General features: G+C 34.9%; 1 protein-coding gene, 1 long non-coding RNA gene and 1 other non-coding gene across 3 annotated transcripts; 1 reads left to right on the top strand and 2 right to left on the bottom strand.

Annotated features, from left to right (window-relative positions):
* Positions 1 to 83: 83 nt before the first annotated feature.
* On the bottom strand, positions 84 to 155 carry TRNAT-UGU (transfer RNA threonine (anticodon UGU)). Its single transcript has one exon. It is a non-coding gene; the product is annotated as a tRNA-Thr (tRNA).
* Positions 156 to 8714: 8559 nt separating this feature from the next.
* Positions 8715 to 9599, bottom strand: LOC140008006 (uncharacterized). The gene is made up of 2 exons (XR_011815422.1): positions 9160 to 9599; positions 8715 to 9077 (listed from the first exon to the last, which is right to left on the bottom strand). It is a non-coding gene; the product is annotated as an uncharacterized lncRNA (long non-coding RNA).
* A 692-nt stretch (positions 9600 to 10291) lies between these two features.
* LOC113692175 (eukaryotic translation initiation factor 3 subunit E-like) lies at positions 10292 to 16130 on the top strand. The gene is made up of 8 exons (XM_027210547.2): positions 10292 to 10672; positions 11401 to 11555; positions 12131 to 12358; positions 12452 to 12573; positions 13751 to 13970; positions 14431 to 14573; positions 15492 to 15629; positions 15758 to 16130. Exons 1-8 carry the CDS (start codon positions 10465 to 10467, stop codon positions 15858 to 15860), a joined length of 1317 nt encoding a protein of 438 aa, XP_027066348.1. The 5' UTR covers positions 10292 to 10464; the 3' UTR covers positions 15861 to 16130.
* Positions 16131 to 22647: the final 6517 nt, after the last annotated feature.

Raw genomic sequence — 22647 nt, forward strand, 5'->3', positions numbered from 1 at the left:
AAGTTTTCTGTCAATCCAGACAAAGGCAAAAACAGAATGATTCTTTTCTTTCTTGAGCAGAGGGATAAAAGCAAAAAAGGATTTGCCCCTATGCAGGATCGAACTACAGACCTTCAGTTTACAAGACTGACGCTCTACCACTGAGCTATAGGGGCGGTGCTTGAGAGTATCCCCAATTATATATATCTATATAGTTTTTCGGTCCATTTCCAAATTGATTAGATTCCTAACAATGTTTATTTATCCGTATCCAAATTTATCTTTTGGCATACGAGATGATGAAATCAATTTTATACCTATGCAGGCAAAAATAAAAAGTTGGATGCTTCAACTAGTTTTTTTTTCCGTTTTCCGTGCTAGACACTTCAACTAGTTGATATATAGATTCTTTCTTTCTTTTTCCTCCTTTTCTTGGAATGCCTGTCCAAATCCGCATGCCAATTTCTTTATTTTACTCAGACTTGATTGGAAGTTGGAATTTAGTGAGAAAATCCTTAGAAAATCCAGCAGAATTATGGAGAGATTTTTTTTTTTTTTTTGTGTGGGTCAAAACGGCATAAGGGTTTCTTGTTCTTTCTTCTAGGCGACACATTGAGGAAATTCTAGTGCTAGAGTGGTGTACTACGTACTTAGAAAACGTGAAGCCTTTGAACCCTTTGAGTATTTGCATGGTACTTCATAATTAACATTCTTTCTTGAGTTCTCATATGACTTTTCAGTCTCCTCAAAGATTTAACTCTCAACTTTTCCTGAGTTTCTCTCATGTACGTTATTCCTTCAAGAGAAATTCCCATTATTAAAGTAGTAAAAGGTGAAGTTGAAGGGAAATGGAAATGGGATAGTTGGAATGCCCTTCTTCTGTTGTGAAACTTATTAAGTTATTCCACGTCTATTTCAAAACACATGTGTTTTAAGATTTTGTAAGAGAACATATATAATGCAATTTACTAGATCTCATTAAAATGAGTTTTATGACCAAGTGCCAAGCCAACGTTTTGTCCAATATTATCACAATTATTCTTCCAAATTAAATTTGGTCGGCTTCAACCGTTCAACATAGTTAATGGCATACATTGACTACAAGAAGAATAAACGATTTCAAACAACCATCATTTATCATAATTACCCCATTTCCATGAATATTGGAGAACTTTATCATATGATGTGAATTCATAGATTAAGACGTTTGGGAAAGAGGGAAGCATGAGGCCCATGTATACGCTGTGCTAGTAGTTTTATCACGATTGGATTTGGAGTTTGCAAAGTAAATAATTGTCGGAATTTTTTAAACAGGTGTCCATTAGACACTCATTAGTAGGTTCAAATTATATATACTTAATCTATCATGTAAACGTGCACACAAATCATTAGTAGTTTTTGTGTACTTTTTTTTATTTAACTTTTAGTAATTTTTTAAAATATATTAACACCTGAATTCCATCCGAATACTCACTTTAAACAAACCATAATCCTTTTTGACAAATATTTGAAGTATAATTACTCATTGTATGTATGTATGATGCATGAAACTCTACATTAATAAATGTTGTGATTGAGTGACCTAAAGCACCCTCTTGAAGGTCTGATCCGATCTGATCTAGTCTAGTATCAAAGGTGACGACAAGGATCGAGGAACAAAATTGTATTCAAAGGTAGAAATAAACAAAGATTTACCAAGAATTTGCAAGAAAAAGCAGCTCTAGGGAATCCAAATAATAGATCACTGGTTCTTTATTGTTCATTTCATACGTCAAACTTTATGACAGATCTTTGTAACATGATGAAAAATAGTCCACAAAGACGGTTTATGAAGTATTTGCAAGAAAAGAATGTCCAGGGAATCCAAAAAGATCAACCTCAACCAAAAAACAAAAGAGAAGGGAATTTGAAAAAAAAGAAAAAGAAAAAGGACCAGGTTGTTCTTTCTTCTTTTTTGGTTCATGATATTAATTTTATTGATCATTCAGTCACTGATTTAGCAACGTAACATTGACAATCCACTTGGAGGACAACTACATGTGGATTATTCCTTTCTTCATGACAGCCTACTTTTGTGTGCAGATTGTTCAATACCAAATAGCAGTTGTAGAAATTGATTATATATATTAACTTTTCCCACTTTTGAGTTCAATCTTCAAAATTCACTGAGAATCGTTTGCATAAAAAATGAAGGTTTTTGGTGAACAAAGAAAATAATTGTGAACTATCCAAACATTTCATAATGCCATCTTGTGTACTTTTGTTCTACTATTACAATTAGGGCTTGATTGAAATTTCACTATGATTCATTGTATGACTTGATTACTTTTTCAAATTCTAGAAACAAATTGGATGGCTTTCTTCTGAGTCAGAAGTAGGATCTCCAATTATACAATCAATCAATTCTATGCTAAACCATTTTTGTAAACATTAAAATCTTAGCCAAATACAATAAGAAAAACAAAAGAACTATATTTGATATGTGTTGAATCATACTTGAAAATATGTCTGCATACTTTAAAAAAAAAACAAGTCAGTGTTTTGATGTAAATTATGAGCATCTCAATATTGTGATTTACAAAAATGGTGCCTCCTCATTTAAAATTCCAAAACTAAGAACCCGTTTGAATTGCTATTTTCTGAAAATTTTGTAAAGAAATATGCTTTAACGATTTAATGCATATGAGATAAAAAAAAGTAATTAAAAAATATAATAAAATTTTTTTAGGAAAAATGACAATCCAAACAAGGCCTAAGGTTTCTTCAAAGCTTTGGAAAAAAAAAAAAAAGGTGTATATATCTTCGGCTTGTCAAGTCACAACTTAGATTAGCTGCCTGGCATGCTGCAGATTTCTCTTTTTGAGGCTTGAGTGTTGGCAGATACAATTGGGCCTATGAAGCCCAATATCAAGATAATCTACCTCTTAAGGCTCTTTCAAAGCAATGTCCTATCCAATGGACTGGGCTGAGCCGACATTATTATGTCCTCGAAAGAGAATTACGGGAAAATATAGGGGTCAATTCAGAATTTATCCAAAATGACCAAAAGCTTCGAGTTTTTTGTCAAAATAACACTCTTACTAAAAAATATTTCCAATGTGATTTACTTTCAAATTTTATTACCATAATGATATTATTGTTCCCATCTAATTATCCTGATTGCCATGTAGAATAACAAGAAAGGAAAGTTCTAATCCAGATTATAGTTTCTAATATTAACTAAAATTTTAATTTTTTTTATTATAGAGGTACAAGAAGATTGCATAACTCTTATAATTTTCTTATAATTATCTGAAATAAATTTTACCATTATTGACCTTACTATTATTGGTCTCCGAATTTTTTTTAAATGTATCAAACCTATTGCATTTATATTTTTTTCAAAAAATAATTTTAAAAATACAAAAATTGCACCAAAAATTGCAACAAAAATTGTAATCAATTACAAAAATTTCAAGGTTATCATATTTGTTTATGTTATCTTTCCTACTCTTTGAAAAGACGAAAATAATCTTCATCTACCTTAAGATTATCGACTTGCGAAACATATTTTTTAGATGCTATTAATATAATGATTGGCTTCTTAGATTATGTTTGACAAGGGAAAAATAACGAAAGAAAAAAATGTGGGAAGCTTTATAGAGAAAATTGAAAAAAATATTAGATGAGAAAGAGAAATGAAGGATGTCTTTATCGCTATCTTAACATATATGTATCCTAAGTGGCAAAAAAGGATCACAAAGGTAATAAATTTTAAAATTAAGTGGCAAAAAAGGATCACAAAGGTAATAAGTTTTAAAATTAAGTTACTTCGAGTATATATTCTAGAAGAAGAGTTATTTTGGCAAGGGAAAATCGCCAATTTAGTCCCCAAACTTTTTTTTATGTCGATTTAGTCCCTATATATTATTTATAGACAATTGCATCCCTAAACTTATATTTCGGTTCCAATCAAGGATCTTTGCGGCGGCGCCACCGTATAATTTTCATTAGGTTCCTAATCGTGCAATACAAAAGGGGTATTTTAGGGAATTCTATTCTGGCGCCTTTCCCAATTAAAAAGTAACGGAAACAAGTCTGCGAGAAATACACACCCAAAAACCCAAAATGAAAACAAAAAATTTCTTGGGCAAAATCTAGGGCTTGAGTGATGATCTGCTAAATAAAATCGAAGCAAATCGTGTTGAATAAGGAAATAGAGGGCATAAGAAAGCGAATGATGGAGGCAATGGGGGACAATAAGCACGAAAGAAGCTGTGTTGAGGAGAGGAAGACAAGCAAATCAAGTAAGTTTAAGGACTACAATGCTGTCTGTTTTGTTAAGTTAATAGCATAATCATGATTGGTGGGGTTATCTTATGTTAAATAGCAGACATTTTACTGCAACTGATGGTGGGTAATTTTCTTAGGTTATTTTTTTTGTCGTTATTTGTAGAAATGGGTTCATGTGGTCCCTATCCCTTAACTTTAATGTGTAATGTTGCTTTCATGTTGTGAAAATGGTAGACAATGGTACCCCAAATCTTGTGCTTGTAAACTAGCAGATTGTGGTGTAAATTAGTTTAATTTGTTTGAAAATGAAACAGGTGCTGAGTCGGATGTGTTTACTCTATATGTCTACTATGGTGGGGCATACTTTGAAAAACCAGAAACAAAATATTTGGGTGGTAGCATGGAGCTTTTTGAGGGGGTTTTGGCCGAAAAAATTAATAGGGATGCTGTCAGAGGTTTTGGCTACTTACTTGGGTGTCAAGCAGATGCTAGCTATAGGTATAGAATCCCAACTGAAAATGGTGGGTTGAGACTTAGGCAGATAGATGGTGAAGAGGATGTAATAGACATGGTTGCCATAGGTAAACAAACTGGAAAAGTTGAAGTTTATGTTGTACATGAATTTCATATTAGATCCATAGATCCTGGTTTAAAGAACTCATCACCTGTTGAAAGTGAAACTAAGAAGGAAAATGAGGATTTATGGAATGTGGACATCACATTTGATGACTTCATTGGGAATGAAGAACTTCCAGTTCATGTTCCTGTCCAAGAATTGAACAATGGTAAACGGAGAGGTCTTGAAACTGAAGAAGAGGATGGTGCTGAGGCTGAAAACGAGGCATAATCTGAGTCAGGTGATAATGGTGAAGGATTTGATGACAGTGACTATGATTTTAGTAATGATGAAGATGACATAATATTTAATCATTGAACTGCTGCTGTTGACAATGCAATTGATGGCTAGAATGTCATATATACTACTGGTGTTGGAGGGAAAGCTGGTATACCAAATGCTGAAGAGAAGAAAGTACCAGTACAATCACATAGGCAAGAACAAGCAAAAGTAAAAGAAAGTTTTGCTGCTGACTTGTATTTTGATGTTTATGACGGGGACCAAATTCCTGTCCAAGAGGAATCAGATTCCATAAACACAGAGGAGTTACATAGTTGCCATGATTCCTCAGATGAAAACTCTTCAAGAAGTAAGCCGAAATATGTGAGGTTCAGGCCAGAAGTTGACATGCAGAATCCTAAATTGTTTGTTGGTTTACTGTTTGACACAAAGATGCTATTTAAGAGAGCTGTTGAATTATATTCTGTGCAGTGGGGTAAGGAGCATAGTTGGGAGAAGAATGACCAGAAAAGGATCAGGGCAAAATGCAAGAATAAAAAATGCATGTGGTTTACTTATGCTGCAAAAGAACCAGATTCTGATGCATTCGTAATTAGAACAATGGGACCACAACATCAATGTGGTAGAACTTTCCATCACAAACATGCGAACTCTGGTTTTTTGGCTAGATATTACATGGAGTTTTTGCGCATGAATAGAAAAGTTACAGTTGGTGCATTTAAAGAGAAAGTGCATAAGGAGTTGAATGTAAATATCACAAAGGATCAAGTTTACAAGACCTTTGCAAAAGCCAAAATCTTGATTCAAGGAAAGTATCAGCAACAATACACAAGGATTTGGGACTACTGTGAGGAATTATTGAACTCAAATCCAGGTTCCACAGTGCATGCCGAGACAGAGATTGATGAGGATAGTGGAAAAGAAAGATTCCAGAGGTTGTATATTTGTTTTGCAGCCTTGAAAAAAGGCTTTAAGGAAGGTTGCCGCCCTATACTTGGTGTTGATGGCTGCCATCTAAGAGGACCACACCCGGGAGTACTCTTGACTGCTGTAGGCCTTGATGCTAATGATTGCATATATCCTGTTGCCTATGCAATTGTGGAGACTGAAAACAAGATGTCTTGGAAATGGTTCATCGATTTCTTAAAGTATGATCTTAAAATCCATGACCAGAAAAGATGGACATTTATCAGTGACAGGCAGAAGGTGAACATTTATATTTTCTAATAATACTACTGTTGCAACAAAAGTGCATGTTTTATACTAATTTGTGAACTTTTTTTTGTAATTTCAACATCAGGGATTGGGTTCTGCAATTCAAGAAATTCTTCCAGGAGTGGAGCACAGACATTGCGTTAGACATCTACACAACAATTTTAAGAAGCACCATCCTAGTGAAACTATTAAGGGTATGTTTTGGGCATGTGCAAGGTCCTCATATGTTAATAAGTTTGAAGCTGAAATGGATGGATTGAAGCAGTATGATGAGAGTGCACACCAATGGTTGGTTGATAACACATCACCCAACCATTGGTCAAGGTCACATTTTAGGACCACTTACAAGTGTGACATATTTCTTAATAATGTATGTGAGAGCTTTAATTCTGTGATATTAGAAGCAAGAGAAAAACCCATCCTTGGTATGTTAGAAAATATTAGGATATACCTAATGGAAAGACTGAGGACAAAAAGAGAGTGGATGAGAAAAAGAAATGATGTTATTTGCCCAAAAATTCAGAAAAAACTTGAAAAGATTAAGGAGGACTCTAGATCAAGTATTGCTAGGTGGTCTGATGAATCCAGATTTGAGGTGACACCTATGTATGGGAGTACATTTGTTGTTGATTTAAAGGCAATGACTTGTACATGCAGAAAGTGGGAGTTGACTGGTTTACCTTGCTCTCATGCTATTGGTTGCATTGCATTGACTGGAGCTAAACCAGAAAGTCTAGTGCACCAATGTTATTCTAGAGATGCTTATCTGAAAGCTTATGAGCTAGCTATTGGTCCAATTAATGGACCTAATAACTGGAAGAGATCTAAGAAGGTCCCTATGTGTGCAACAAAGAAATTGAAGCTGCCTGGAAGGCCTAAAAAGGCAAGAAGGAGAGAATCGGATGAGCCAAGGCCTGATTCTAAAGGGTGTACAAAGCTGTCCAGGAAGGGTGTCACACAGATGACTTGCTCCAAGTGTCATCAGAAGGGTCACATTAAAAGAAAATGCCAGCTGAATGTTAAAGGCGATGACAGCAGTGAAAGAAAACCACCTTTGAACACTAACAAGTGTGGAAAGTGTAAGGTGCTTGGTCACAATGCTAGAACCTGTCCAATGGTAGCCAAAGGAGAAGAAGATGCTGATCATGTTTCTAGTATAGTTCAAGACAATGCTGATCATGTTTCTGGTATGGTTCAAGAAGATGCTGATGATGTTTCTGGTATAGTTCAAGAAGATGCTGATCATGTTTTTGGTATGGTTCAAGAAGATGCTAATCATGTTTCTGGTATAGTTCAAGAAGATGCTGATCATATTTCTGATATGGCTCAAGAAGATGCTGATCATGTTTCTGGTAAGGTTCAAGTGTAATAAAGTTCATTCATTTCTTTCTTTTTTTGGATTAGTAATACTTTTCTTGTTGTTTATTTGGTTTGTTTATTTAATGAAGTGCAAGCTACTGAAATGACTGAAGAAATGGATGTGCAACTCAGTGCACCGATTGAAAGCTCACAGAGGCCAAATAAAAGGACTATGTGTTGTTATTTTTGTCATATTGCAGGCGAGAGCAAACGAACTTGCACTTGCAATCAAGCACAATCTTGGCGAAAAAGGATGACTGTTGTGAGTAGAAGAAAATGCAGAGTGAGTTTTTTAGTTACTATTGTTACTATTGTTGTGAGTAGAAGGATGGCTGTTTCAGTGTTACTGTTGTTCTTGCGTTTCTCACTAGACATTCATTTACAGGCTCGTAGGATACTTGATGAGCAAGATGTCCAGTGAAGATGAATGGAATTGATGTCTGCTGAAGTAGTTGCAAGCTGGAGATGTTCTACTCTATTTGCTGCTGAAGATATGTAGATGGAAAACTGTCTTTTGTCCATTTTTGTATCAAAAGATGTCTTTTGTACTAGCTGTCTTTTGTCCACTTTTGTATCTACTCTGGTTTTGTGGTCCTTAATCAACAACCGAACCCAGTTCTTTTGGCTGGTAGGACCTGGATTACTTTTGGGAATTGTATAGCTGAAATCAGTTATATGCTTTTGGAAAAATGATTACTTTTGTTGGAAATTGATATATTAGATGCTGATTATTTATTGCATTGTTCCAATTCAAGATGTTCGTATTAGCCCATGACTATATATTGCATTCATTTAAGCAATGGTCATCACTTCTACAATTGTTTTAAGCTGATGACTATATATTGCATTCATTCAAGCAATGGTCATCACTTCTGCAATTTATTCAAGCTGATGACTATATATGACTCGACTGAGCAACAATTTTTTAATGGCCATCACTTCTGCAATTCTTTCACTTCAGTCAACAATGTCAACATAACATTGAACTTGTCACAGAAACTCACATGAGCAATCCAAATGCGAAACAGAGTAATAACAAATCCAGATGCAAAACAGAGTCAAACATAGATGAAAACTTAACTGCATTTACTTTTAAAGTACAGATGAACCATACAATTCCATACATTGTTCAAAACTACTGCAACATCTTCAATTCCAACAAACCTTGTTTCTTCCTTTCTTTGCCTCCAAGTACAATAGCAAGTAAAATGCCAAAACAGACACAAATTATAAACAGTATTTTCACTTTTGCCTTCAACTTGTTCACTTCAATCAATAATGCTGCGTTTTCCTTCTCAACACTTCTCAGATCCCTTAAAAGTGCGCCCATTATATTTTTCATCTTTTGGGGTATGGGTGGATCATACCACAAAAAAAATCTACAAGCACCACGTTTCTGCATTCACCACCATTTCATAGTTAAAATACAAGAAATATTTTAACAAATTCTAAACTTTATGCACATACAAAAAAATTACCCCATAATTTCTGCAGCCATGAAACCTTCTTGATGGGTTTGCCTCTGTCCAAGCAGTCACAATTCGGCATTGTTCTAGGCAATGGCAACGCACGATTTTGTCTCCATTGTAGTAGTTCTCGTTTCCGTCATAAATCGAGTTTCCTGTTTCTGAACAATTTGCTCCGATGCCGGTGTTAACAATTCGATCGCTAGCTGAGCTTGAGGAAGCTTTGTCCCAATTCTTTCTCGAATGCATTGAATTGCAGTGCTTTTTCTACGCGGGTCTGCAAAAATTGGCCAGTTCTCTTTTTTCAAAGAGAGGGACGACTTGGATTTGGGGTTTTCATTGATTTACTTTTTAATTGGGAAAGGCGCCAGAATAAAATTCCCTAAAATACCCCTTTTGTATTGCACGATTAGGAACCTAATGGAAATTATACGGTGGCGCCGCCGCAAAGATCCTTGATTGGAACCGAAATATAAGTTTAGGGATGCAATTGTCTATAAATAATATATAGGGACTAAATCGACATAAAAAAAAGTTTAGGGACTAAATTGGCGATTTTCCCTTTTGGCAATAAACTCCAAAAGCTTCGTAACCCTAAAAACACAGGAATTGCATTTATATTTTTTCAAAAAATAATTTTAAAAATACAAAAATTGCACCAAAAATTGCAACAAAAATTGTAATCAATTACAAAAATTTCAAGGTTATCATATTTGTTTATGTTATCCTTCCTACTCTTTGAAAAGACGAAAATAATTTTCATCTACCTTAAGATTATCGACTTGCGAAACATATTTTTTAGATGTTATTAATATAAAGATTGGCTTCTTAGATTATGTTTGACAAGGGAAAAATAACGAAAGAAAAAAATGTGGGAAGCTTTATAGAGAAAATTAAAGAAAATATTAGATGAGAAAGAGAAATGAATGACGTCTTTATCTCTATTTTGACACGTATATAGCTTAAATGACAGAAAAGGATCACAAAGGTAATAAGATTTAAAATTAAGTGGCAAAAAAGGATTACAAAAATAATAAATTTTAAAATTAAGTTATTTTGAATATATATTCCAGAAGAAAGAGTTATTTTGGCAACAAACTACAAAAGCTTCAGAACCCTAATAGCTACAGAACCCTAAAAACACAGGAATGAACGGAACAAGCCCATCTTTTTGACTGTCTCCCCTTCTTCTCTCTCAAAGCTAAGAACAAAGAGCCCAGAAGAAGAAGAAGGAGCAAGAAGAAGAGGAAAGCTCAGAGGCTTCTTCTGTATTATTGTTATTTTCTTATTAATTAAGTTTCGAGAAAAAGAAGCGGGATGGCGAACTACGACTTGACGCCCAGAATCGCTCCCAATCTGGACAGGCATTTGGTTTTTCCATTGCTTGAGTTCTTGCAAGAGAGGCAGCTTTACCCTGATCAAGATATCTTGAGGGCTAAGCTAGAGCTGCTTAACCAGACCAATATGGTTGATTATGCCATGGATATTCACAGGGCCTTTTACCATACAGAAGATGTACCCCAAGGTATACATTTAAATGGTCTAAATTTCTAATTTTTTTGGGGTTATATGATGTGGGTTTTGTGTTTTTTATGTGGGTGAGGATTTAATTATTTTTAATTCAATTGGGATTTTGGATTTTGGGTTTATTGTGTTTAGGTAAAAAATTGCCTCTTTGCTCTGTATTTTAGTGACTTTTGGTGTGCATTTTGATTTGTCCTAGTTTGAAATTCAGGCTTCTTGTTCGGAAGAATTATACGGTTGTGAGGAGCTAAAGATGCAATGCTAGGTGGGCTAGGCTGCTTTGACAATTTCGATTTTTTCCTAAGACATTGGTTGGGTAGGTGTATAGGGAGGGGGTAGTATGGTATGAGAACCAGGGAAGCTTTGGTTTTTTAAGGATTTTTTCTGGGATTTGACATAAATATAGAGGAAAAATAATACTTCTGAAGAAAGGGTGGCTGCCACTATCACGGGCTCTCTTGCTTCCCATTTGTTTTCAGTGGTTTCAAGGTCCTTTTACTGTACTTGACGTAATCAGTAATTGGGATTTTTTTTTTGGGATTTGCCTGCTGTTGGATATCATATTTTGCCTTTTTATATTCTATATCTGGTTTTGTGAGGGGGCTGCAGTTGCGTGCATGTGTATACGATTAATAGAGTTCATGGTTGGAATTTATTGGTCATCAGTGCATACTCTTTAATGCTTGTTTGAGATTGCTTTTTTGGTGAATAAACTTTTGGTGTTTTCAGATATGGTGGACAGGAGAGCTGAGGTTGTCGCTAGATTGAAAGCATTGGAGGAGGGAGCATCTCCTTTGGTTAATTTTTTGCAGAATGAAAAAGCATATCAGGAGTTAAGGGCTGAAAAGCAGTATAATCTCCAGATGCTCAATGAACGGTACCAGGTATTTTTGTTTTTCAGATGATTTTGATCCTCTTCTCTACATTCTGTAGCTGGTACCGTGTACAGAAGTGTAATTAGCGTTATAATATTTGGAATGCAATTACTTGGTTTGGAAATCAAAGGTGAACAAACAGAGGAAAAAGAGCAATTCTGGGACACATGCTGAAGATGATTTCATTTCTGACTGATAGGATGAGTAAATAGCATGGAATGTCTTTTTTGACTGATATGTACATTTGATATAATTTTCAATGATCATTCATTATAATGGACTGCTTTCTTTTATGGTCAATCATCAATGAATCAAAAATATCACTGACTTCTGGAGATAAAAGCATAAGCAGATAATTTGTGGCTGTGAATGTCTTTTCCTTCTCTTTATTTCTCTGTGCGTGCGTGTGGGTGTGGGCAGCTGGGTCAGTGCATTTTAATGAGATTTATATTCGCCTAACAATTGGCTTTTTCAAAAAGTAGATTTATATTTCCTACTTTTCCATTTGCCTTTTTTTCTTAATGTGAAGAAGTTTATTTATTACCATCCCTAATAATCAATGTTGTTGGCACATTGTCCTACAGATTGGTCCAGAACAAATAGAGGCATTGTATCAGTATGCCAAGTTTCAGTTTGAATGTGGAAACTACTCTGGTGCTGCTGATTATCTGTATCTGTACAGGACGTTGTGCACAAACAGTGAAAGAAGCCTTAGTGCATTATGGGGGAAGTTAGCTGCTGAAATCCTCATGCAGAATTGGGACATTGCACTTGACGAACTTAACCGTGTGAAGGAAATCATTGACTCAAAGGTATAGATTGTTGATTTCAAAGCATTATTTGTACATGTTGGTTGATTTGACCAGTAGTTATTTGATTATAGATGTGGCTATTTTATCATGCAGAGTTTCTCATCTCCTTTGAATCAAGTTCAGAACAGAATATGGCTAATGCACTGGAGTCTGTTCATCTTCTTTAACCATGACAATGGGAGAACTCAGATCATTGACCTATTTAATCAGGACAAGTATGACAGATTTAGCTTTTGTTGCTTTTATTTACTAGTATTGCAATATGAGCTAAATTTTTGTATTTTAGCTACATGTCTATGTTTTCTATTTCTTTTTTAATTGAGTTGTCAAGCTGATAAGTGTGAAATTTACATCATTGAATTTTATGTGTGGCTTATAGAAGTATATGGCTGTTGCTCGACTGGTCAATCTATTGGCAAGGACAGACCTGATAAAGTTTTATAGTTTCAACATTTACGAAGATGGACCTGATATGTATACATATCTATATGGGCCGTTGTACAGGAAAACTTTTTTTTTTTTAATATGTATACAAACAAGAGTCACCACAGGCACACAGATTAATTTTTTTTGGGAGGGGTTTGCTTTTGTCCTTGCTGTCACTAAAGACTTTCTTGAATAATGTCAGCCATCTTTTTTTTTCGTACCTGGATTTTTAGGGTATTTGCATTCCTCATATAATAATTAAATGTCTCAGTATCTTTTGATGTCCCAACTGAACTTTTTAATTTTCCTCCTCTTTTGTATCTTATTGCATGTCATGGGCTTAGGAATTCCTTTTAAGCGGATTAGGTATCCATCAAAGGGCCTTTCTATTAGTCCACTGCAGCTCCATTAAAATGATAGATTATCAAATATGCTGAAGCCTGTTGTTTTGAGGATTTCTTTTTGATGGGCCTATGGAAAAGAAATATTTGTGTCTCGACTCATGACAATTGTATATCGTAATAGGCAAATCCAAAACATCTCAAGGTTTGGCCTCGTTAATCTTATTTAAAAAAAAAAAAAAAAAAGAGGAAGAAGAAAGAAAAGGGAAAAGGTCATCCTGTGTTTCATGATCATGTATGAGATGATGTCTAAATATATTTTAAAATTGATAGCTTTACTGTCTTGTCAAAAATAAAACATGCAAGTTAATCCTTGCTTTTTTGGTTAACTCTGACTAGCATGGACAAAAGCATGCTGGTTACCTCCTTGAGTAATATTTGGTGTTAGAATAGCTGGTTAATTTCATAGTTTTAACTACAATGGGGTAACTAATGGACATCGACTTTCAGAGAAGTCTTTTGGTTTTTATCCTTGAGTAAATTGGTGCTGAAAGTTCTTATTTCCTTGTACTTTAACTTGTGTTCTCGTCGAGCGGTTCATTGATCATGAAGCATTCTCTTTCAGGTACTTAAATGCCATCCAAACAAGTGCTCCCCATCTTTTACGTTATCTGGCTACTGCATTTGTTGTTAACAAAAGGAGAAGACCTCAATTCAAAGATTTTATAAAGGTTATTCAGCAAGAACAGTATTCGTATGAGGATCCCATTACAGAGTTTTTGGCATGTGTATACGTCAAATATGACTTTGATGCAGCTCAACAAAAGATGAGAGAGTGTGAAGAAGTAAGTATTGCATACACCATGTGGTATCCTGTTATTGTCGGTCGTCTTAAGTTTGTTTCCTATTATTAATATGGTTTATCAAATACTTGTCTGTCATTGTGCTTTTAAGGGAATGTTTGCACAAGTATATCAACTACTTGTTTTATGTTTATATTTTCAGGCTTTAGGCCATTTAGGGTTGTTACCTATTATCGGTGGTTGATTTATCAGTTGTCTTTGTTTTTTGACTTGGCATGACTGGTGCTAACTCATTCCAGGAAAAGACAAAACACAATGTGGATATGTTTTCTAATGGGCAACTTTTATTTTCAATATCTCCCGGAAGTTGATCTTTAAACTAATTTAATGATCTCTTTTACATTTGTAATGTTGTCAAGTTGCAGTTCAACATCAAGAATGTGTATATCAGTTACCCAGCTACTCTTAATATGCTTTTCACAGACGTAGATGCTACATGCAGGTTATTCTAAATGATCCATTCCTTGGTAAACGGGCTGAGGAAGGCAACTTTGCGTCAGTTCCACTGAGAGATGAGTTTCTTGAAAATGCACGGCTTTTTATCTTTGAGACCTACTGCCGTATTCATCAGCGGATTGACATGGGGTATGTGTATGATTTTGATTGTTGTTCTGTCAGGAACCCAGAAGTTAGCTATTGTCGTTTTATTCACATTGCTTAGCGTTTGGTAGGCGCAGGGCACAGACACCAGAAACGGTGTCGTTCAACTAAGTGACAGTTAGTAGTAAATAAAGGCGGTTAAAGCTTAATTGCATAAATAACCCACCGAATGATTGTAATAGGCAGTTAGGATCTGATGTGTCTGAAATCAGCAAATTCCAATATTTCCCTCTTTCTGTTAATTCCCTCTCTCTCTTCCTCTACCTACCTTTCTCTCTTTCCTCTATTTCTGTTATCCTTTCCGGTGACTATTGAAGCCATTGTGGCAGTGCTAGCTCGGAGCCTGACATGTTCTCACTTGATTAATAGAGTTCATGACCCCTAAGTTGGTTCTTTCCCATGCTCCATGCTTCCCTATCTTGTGTCAATCTCCATGACTGTCGTCTTACTATGAAGATATGAATGTTTGCACTGTATACTTAGATAATTAGAGTAGTGACGTTTTTGTGTAGCGTATATATATGCTTGCAATGCGCTTTGCTTTCTTCTTTATACTTGTTTTGGTTGGTGGTCGTAGCCATTGGGACTTCACAGATGATTTACTTGGGAAGAAAACTTTAGAACTTTGACTTTTCACCTTCAATTCGGAAGTCAACATTGTCCTCCTATTGTGGTTGTTACAATAACCAAAAGAGGAGAGGGTTTCCACCTATAATGTTTTATTTTGAGACTCTTGTGCAGTTGATGTGTGCTTTGAACGAGAGTTTTGAACCTTAGAGTGTTCTGAAAAGAAATCTCATGATCAGTTGCTTTTCGAGTTGCATCTGTTTGTTTTAATCTCTGATGGATTCTGAATCATCTTCTTTTTTTTTTCTTCCAATTTTCATATGTTAATTGTGGCAGAGTACTTGCTGAGAAGCTAAATTTGAACTATGAGGAAGCGGAGAGATGGATAGTGAATCTTATTAGAACCTCGAAACTTGATGCCAAGATTGATTCCAAGACAGGAACCGTTCTGATGGAACCAAACCAGCCTAATGTGTAAGTTCTGCTAGATAAGACTAGCATTCTGATGCGTATATTTTTTCTGCTTTCAACCGATTTTTATCATCTCCTTTTTAAGTTTTCATGACCATGTCTTATCACCTCATTATTTTGCCTCCTTGCAGGTATGAGCAGCTCATTGACCATACCAAAGCTCTTTCCGGGCGTACTTACAAGTTAGTCAGTCAACTTTTGGAACACGCTCAAACACAGCAGGCAGCTCGCTGAGCCTTGTCTAAATTTCTGATACATTTGAGTTAAGTCTTGTTAGCTGCTGAGTTTTGGATCTTGTTGAAATGCTTAATGTATCCAATGTCTTTTCTTTCCTTAAAAGGCAGTTGGAAGTTCGTAAACCCTGTGTAGCTGCTTCCGGTTATTAGTCACAACTGCTCGCAATATACATCCTTAATTATCAATTGTCACAACTGGAATTTTTCAAATTTGATGTTGGTACCATTCAATCAATTAATGTCTAAAGTCCTCGTGTTCCCCTAGCAATATTTTCTCTTCAGAATAGGCCAGTTGATCAATGGGCCATAAAGGTTGCCCTGGTGTGGGATCTCTAGGCAGTGACAATCATAGACTCTGGTCTATGTTTTGATTTGTGGGTTGTTCAGTCTTCAACTATAGCATTATTTCATTTGGTGACAATCTAAAGATGATAACACCTATATTACCTAGTTATGAAACATGGAAGTGCCCAAGATTCAGGGTCAATTTTTACTATTTTTACCTAGTTATTATACCATTTTTTTTTACTAAATATTATGTAATGATCCCGCAACCCTTAGCTTGCCGTGGAAATGGAAATCCACCACTCCATCACCCCAAATCTTCAAGAATTACGTTAGCAAGCTGGTTGCTGCCTAGACCATCCTGTAAGTTGTAACCAAGCTTTTTGTTGCTTCTGCAATGAATAATGTTGTTTGGTTTCTTGGACTTTGATGAAAAGCCGGGACTTCTGTCATGCAAAGAAACTCGTTGAAATCATAGAACACGGCCGGGCCACCTCAGAATCATGGCATTGGAGTCCCTTCATCAACCTCTACTCCTGTTGTCCAATTTGCTGTTATATTATATGGGAACTGAACACGTCCAGAATCCAGATGAGACACCGACATGGACAAGGTTTTGATGCCTGGATTCTTGTCCTGGTCTGGTGACAAAGTTAACAAAAGCACAGGTTACATAACCAGACATAATTAAAAAGCCAGAATCCACAACAATTCAAAGCAGGAATCCCTGCAACCACAAGACTTTATCCTTTACAGCACGGGGCCGTTGTTAGCTGATTGGTTTTGTTGTTGGTGGTGTGATGGGTTGGGGGAATGAGAGTGGAAACAGGAATGGGGAAGGAGTGGTGGTGGATAAGGGATCAAGGTGCTCTACTAACACAGAGGTAACAACAAGGTGCTTTTCATGATGGATGATGGAGAACAAGTATTTTTGAATTGGATGATAGAGATTAAATGTATGGTACCAATTTTAATGTATAAAAAAAATATTTTTTTTCATCTTGAAAGGACAAAAAAGATAATGTTAGAAGATAAAGTGCAAAATGCGCTTTTAGTGATGAAGATGGGGTGTTTTTTTTAATTGAACGATAGAGATTAAATGTACGGTACCAATTTCAATGTATAAACAAAAAAATATTGTGTTTTTTTTTATTTTGAAAGGAAAAAAAGGATAAGTTAGAGGCTAAAATACAAAATGCTATATCTTGAAAGGGATTTTTGCATGCAGGTGTGACCTTTCTTGATAGTTCATTGATAGAGGCTCTTTTTAATGTTGCTTATATTATAAGTTCTAGAATTAAATCCAATAAAACTCCTCGAAAGTGCCACTTCCTTACATTGCCCCCCTCCCCTTTTTCCCTCCAATGTTCAATTGATCCAATCTACCTGTACTATTTCAATTTTACAGTCGGTTGCAATTGGGTCTAGCAGCCAAATAGAAAATTTTTCATCAAGAGATTTTAGTAATTAAAAACTTATGCATATTTTGGTCAATTCACGACACCATGCAGCCAGAAATTGGACTCCCTGATCCAATTATACATGATTGGGAAAATGGTAAAAGAACATTGAGTGAATTAGTTCAATAAAATATTCAAGGGGTAATGCGAGGAAAAAATATTTTTTGAAGGGATTTATTGGGATTAAACCCAAGTTTTATTATGAATCCAATAGTTCAATAATGCCATATGGATTATCAGGACTCTTTATACATCACCTTTTTTTTTTTAAGTGTAAATAGAAAGTCTCGAAATGACGTGACGTTTATTGTTAGAAAATGATGAATTGTTATTATCAATTTATGATGTTAAAATGGTTATTTCCTATGTTAGTTTACTTAATTTTTTCACATATAGTATTTTTTTTTTTTATAAAGGAGCAATAGCAATTAGTTTGTACGTTGAGCATCATCATCATTTGCAAGGTCAATAGCACTAAAGTTCTTTTCAGCAGTATGAAGAGTTTGCTCGCACAGTTCAATCACCTCATCATACCTCCGCAACTAACCACACAATACACAAGTAAGCGAATGTACAGGCCAAATTACAAATTAGCAATATCATGAGAATACAAGAAGAATAAACGATTTCAAACAACTATCATTTCTCATAATTACCCCATTTCCATAAATATTGGAGAACTTTATCATGTGATGTGAATTCATAGATTAAGACGTTTGGGAAAGAGGGAAGCATGAGGTCCATGTATACGCTGCTAGTAGTTTTATCACGATTGGATTTGGAGTTTGCAAAGTAAATAATTGTCGGAATTTTTAAAACAGGTGTCCATTAGACACTCATTAGTAGGTTCAAATTATATTTAATCTATCATGTAAACGTGCACACAAATCATTATTACGTAACCTTATATTTGTGTACTTTTTTTTATTTAACTTTTACTAATTTTTTTAAAATATATTAATACCTGAATTCCATCCGAATACTCACTTTAAACAAACCATAATCCTTTTTGACAAATATTTGAAGTATAATTACTCATTGTATGTATGATGCATGAAACTCTACAATAAATGTTGTGATTGAGTGACCTAAAGCACCCTCTTGAAGGTCTGATCTGATCTGATCTAGTCTAGTATCAAAGGTGACGACAAGGATCGAGGAACAAAATTGTATTCAAAGGTAGGAATAAACAAAGATTTACCAAGAATTTGCAAGAAAAGCAGCTCTAGGGAATCCAAATAATAGATCACTGGTTCTTTATTATTCATTTCATACGTCAAACTTTATGACATATCTTTGTAACATGATGAAAAATAGTCCACAAAGACGGTTCATGAAGTATTTGCAAGAAAAGAATGTCCACAAAACAATGTCCTATCCAATGGACTGGGCTGGACTGGACTACACCTCCTTGGGGCAAAGCCGACATTATTATGTCCTCGAAAGAGAATTACGGGAAAATATAGGGGTCAATTCAGAATTTACCCAAAATGACCAAAAGCTTCGAGTTTTTTTGTCAAAATAACACTCTTACTAAAAAATATTTCCAATGTGATTCACTTTCAAATTTATTACCATAATGATATTATTGTTCCCATCTAATTATCCTGATTGCCATGTAGAATAACAAGAAAGGAAAGTTCTAATCCAGATTATCATTTTTAACATTAACTAAAATTTTAATTTTTTTTATTATAGAGGCACAAGAAGATTGCATAACTTTTTATAATTTTTTTATAATTATCTGAAATAAATTTTACCATTATTGACCTTACTATTATTGGTCTCCGAATTTTTTTAAATGTATCAAACCTATTGCATTTATATTTTTTCAAAAAATAATTTTAAAAATACAAAAATTGCACCAAAAATTGCAACGAAAATTGTAATCAATTACAAAAATTTCAAGGTTATCATATTTGTTTATGTTATCCTTCCTACTCTTTGAAAAAACGAAAATAATCTTCATTTACCTTAAGATTATCGACTTGCGAAACATATTTTTTAGATGCTATTAATATAAAGATTGGCTTCTTAGATTATGTTTGACAAGGGAAAGATAACGAAAGAAAAAAATGTGGGAAGCTTTATAGAGAAAATTGAAGAAAATATTAGATGAGAAAGAGAAATGGAGGACGTCTTTATCTTTATCCTGACACATATGCAGCTTAAGTGGCAAAAAAGGATCACAAAGATAATAAGTTTTAAAATTAAGTTGCAAAAAAGGATCACAAAGGTAATAAGTTTTAAAATTAAATTACTTTGAGTATATATTTTAGAAGAAGAGTTATTTTGGCAATAAACTCCAAAACTCCAAAAGCTTCAGAACCCTACAAACACAGGAATGAACAGAACAAGCCCATCTTTTTGACTGTCTCTCCTTCTTCTCTCTCAAGCCCATATTTTCTGGACTGGACTACACCTCCTTGGGGCAAAGCCGACATTATTATGTCCTCGAAAGAGAATTACGGGAAAATATAGGGGTCAATTCAGAATTTACCCAAAATGACCAAAAGCTTCGAGTTTTTTGTCAAAATAACACTCTTACTAAAAAATATTTCCAATGTGATTCACTTTCAAATTTTATTACCATAATGATATTATTGTTCCCATCTAATTATCCTGATTGCCATGTAGAATAACAAGAAAGGAAAGTTCTAATCCGGATTATAGTTTCTAACATTAACTAAAATTTTAATTTTTTTTATTATAGAGGCACAAGAAGATTGCATAACTTTTTATAATTTTCTTATAATTATCTGAAATAAATTTTACCATTATTGACCTTACTATTATTGGTCTCCGAATTTTTTTAAATGTATCAAACCTATTGCATTTATATTTTTTCAAAAAATAATTTTAAAAATACAAAAATTGCACCAAAAATTGCAACGAAAATTGTAATCAATTACAAAAATTTCAAGATTATCATATTTGTTTATGTTATCCTTCCTACTCTTTGAAAAGACGAAAATAATCTTCATCTACCTTAAGATTATCGACTTGCGAAACATATTTTTTAGATGCTATTAATATAAAGATTGACTTCTTAGATTATGTTTGACAAGGGAAAAATAACGAAAGAAAAAAATGTGGGAAGCTTTATAGAGAAAATTGAAGAAAATATTAGATGAGAAAGAGAAATGGAGGACGTATTTATATTCATCCTGACACATATCCAGCCTAAGTGGCAAAAAAGGATCACAAAGACAATAAGTTTTAAAATTAAGTGGCAAAAAAGGATCACAAAGGTAATAAGTTTTAAAATTAAGTTACTTTGAATATATATTCTAGAAGAAGAGTTATTTTGGCAAGGAAAAATCGCCAATTTAGTCCCTAAACTTTTTTTTCTGTCAATTTAGTCCCTATACATTATTTATAGCCAATTTAATCTCTAAACTTATATTTCGATTCCAATTAAGGAGTTTAGCGGCGGCGCCACCGCATAATTTCCATCGGCTTCCCAATCTAGCAACCCAGAAGGGGTATTTTAGGGACTTTGATATTTTTCTTTGACTTTCATCTTATTTTTATCCTTGCACGGTTAACTTTACTACTCTCACCAGCCATCACAAATCTTCTCAATTTGTCTTCTCAAACAGAACACTGATTCTCAATCCCCTGTATCATCTTCATCATCATCTTTTAAAATCCCATGTTCCCCATATTCGAGGAACAGAACCCATAGTCCGCGGAAATAAAGAAAATAAAGAAGCAAAATCGAAAAATCAGCACACATGTAAAAGGGAGGAGTTTTGAAGTGGTGCAAACTGTAAAGATATACCGCACACCTTAGCTTTGGAAGTGATCTTCACAGCTATTGTGATACGAATGCGCGGATCTAGACGAACAATCAAGTTGAAAAGGCGGCACGTATGACCCCTCTAAACCCCGAGTTGATGAACTAAGAAGAATCTCAACCCAACAACTAACGATCTAGTGAACCAACGGTTTGGATAGAAGAACGCCACAATCAAGGTGTATACTTGATTGATAAGTTCAACTTGAATAACTCAAGAAAACTCTCAAGTATTCAAGCAAAGCTCTCTTGGAAGAGAAAAGTGAATAAACTCACAAAAATCATGTAATTTCTGAATCCCTTAACAAGGAGGAAGTATGGCTATTTATAGCCTTTACAAGCATTAACCCTAATCCCAAAATTGACTAAACTAACCCTACCAATTAATGACAAGGATTCGGCCAGCCCTAAGTTCATAATGGGCTGACTTTAACTAATATTTAACTATATAAAAAGATAAATAATACAACTAACTTAACTCTTCCTTAAGCGTGACCGCTAGGTGAGGCACGCCTAACTAGCAATAGGCGCTGGAGGGTCTTCTACTTGGAGCAATGTGTAAAGTTTTGAATCTTCATTCTCCAAGCCTTCAATAATCTTTAAATCATCTCCAATGCGGCCTTGGATTGTACTCACAAGGGCTTGTAAAGATTTACACATCTTCTTGGCACGAGCTCTTGTGACTGGTCCACTTGGTACTTGAATGACTTGTGCAACTTGTGTTTGACCAGCCTTGAGCCCCTCATCAATCCCCTCCTCTTGAAGGCGATTTGTCCCCAAATCAAGCTCGTCATCTGCATGAAAAGGACTCAAGTCAGCCACATTGAATGTAGCATGTACTTCATACTCACCAGGAAGGTCAAGTGTGTAGGCATTGTCATTGATGCGCTCCACAACTTGAAATGGGTCATCACCCCGTAGAAGTAGTTTGTTGCGCCTTTGGTGTGGAAAACGCTCCTTTCTCATGTGTATCCAAACCCAATCACCTGGTTCAAACACCATCTTGCGAGGTCCCTTGTTGGCACTTTGAATGTATTGAAGGGTACGTTTCTCAATATTAGCCCTTGCTTTGGTATGCAAATCCCGCACGAACTCAGCCTTTTTCTTACCATCTAGGTTAACTCTCTCAGAAATAGGTAAAGGAGACAAGTCCAAAGGTATGAGAGGGTTAAATCCATAAACAATTTCAAAAGGTGAAAATTGAGTAGAAGTATACACAGTGCGATTATATGCAAATTCAA

Source organism: Coffea arabica, chromosome 6c (genome assembly GCF_036785885.1).
Source record: "Coffea arabica cultivar ET-39 chromosome 6c, Coffea Arabica ET-39 HiFi, whole genome shotgun sequence".
NCBI classification, from domain to species: domain Eukaryota; kingdom Viridiplantae; phylum Streptophyta; class Magnoliopsida; order Gentianales; family Rubiaceae; genus Coffea; species Coffea arabica.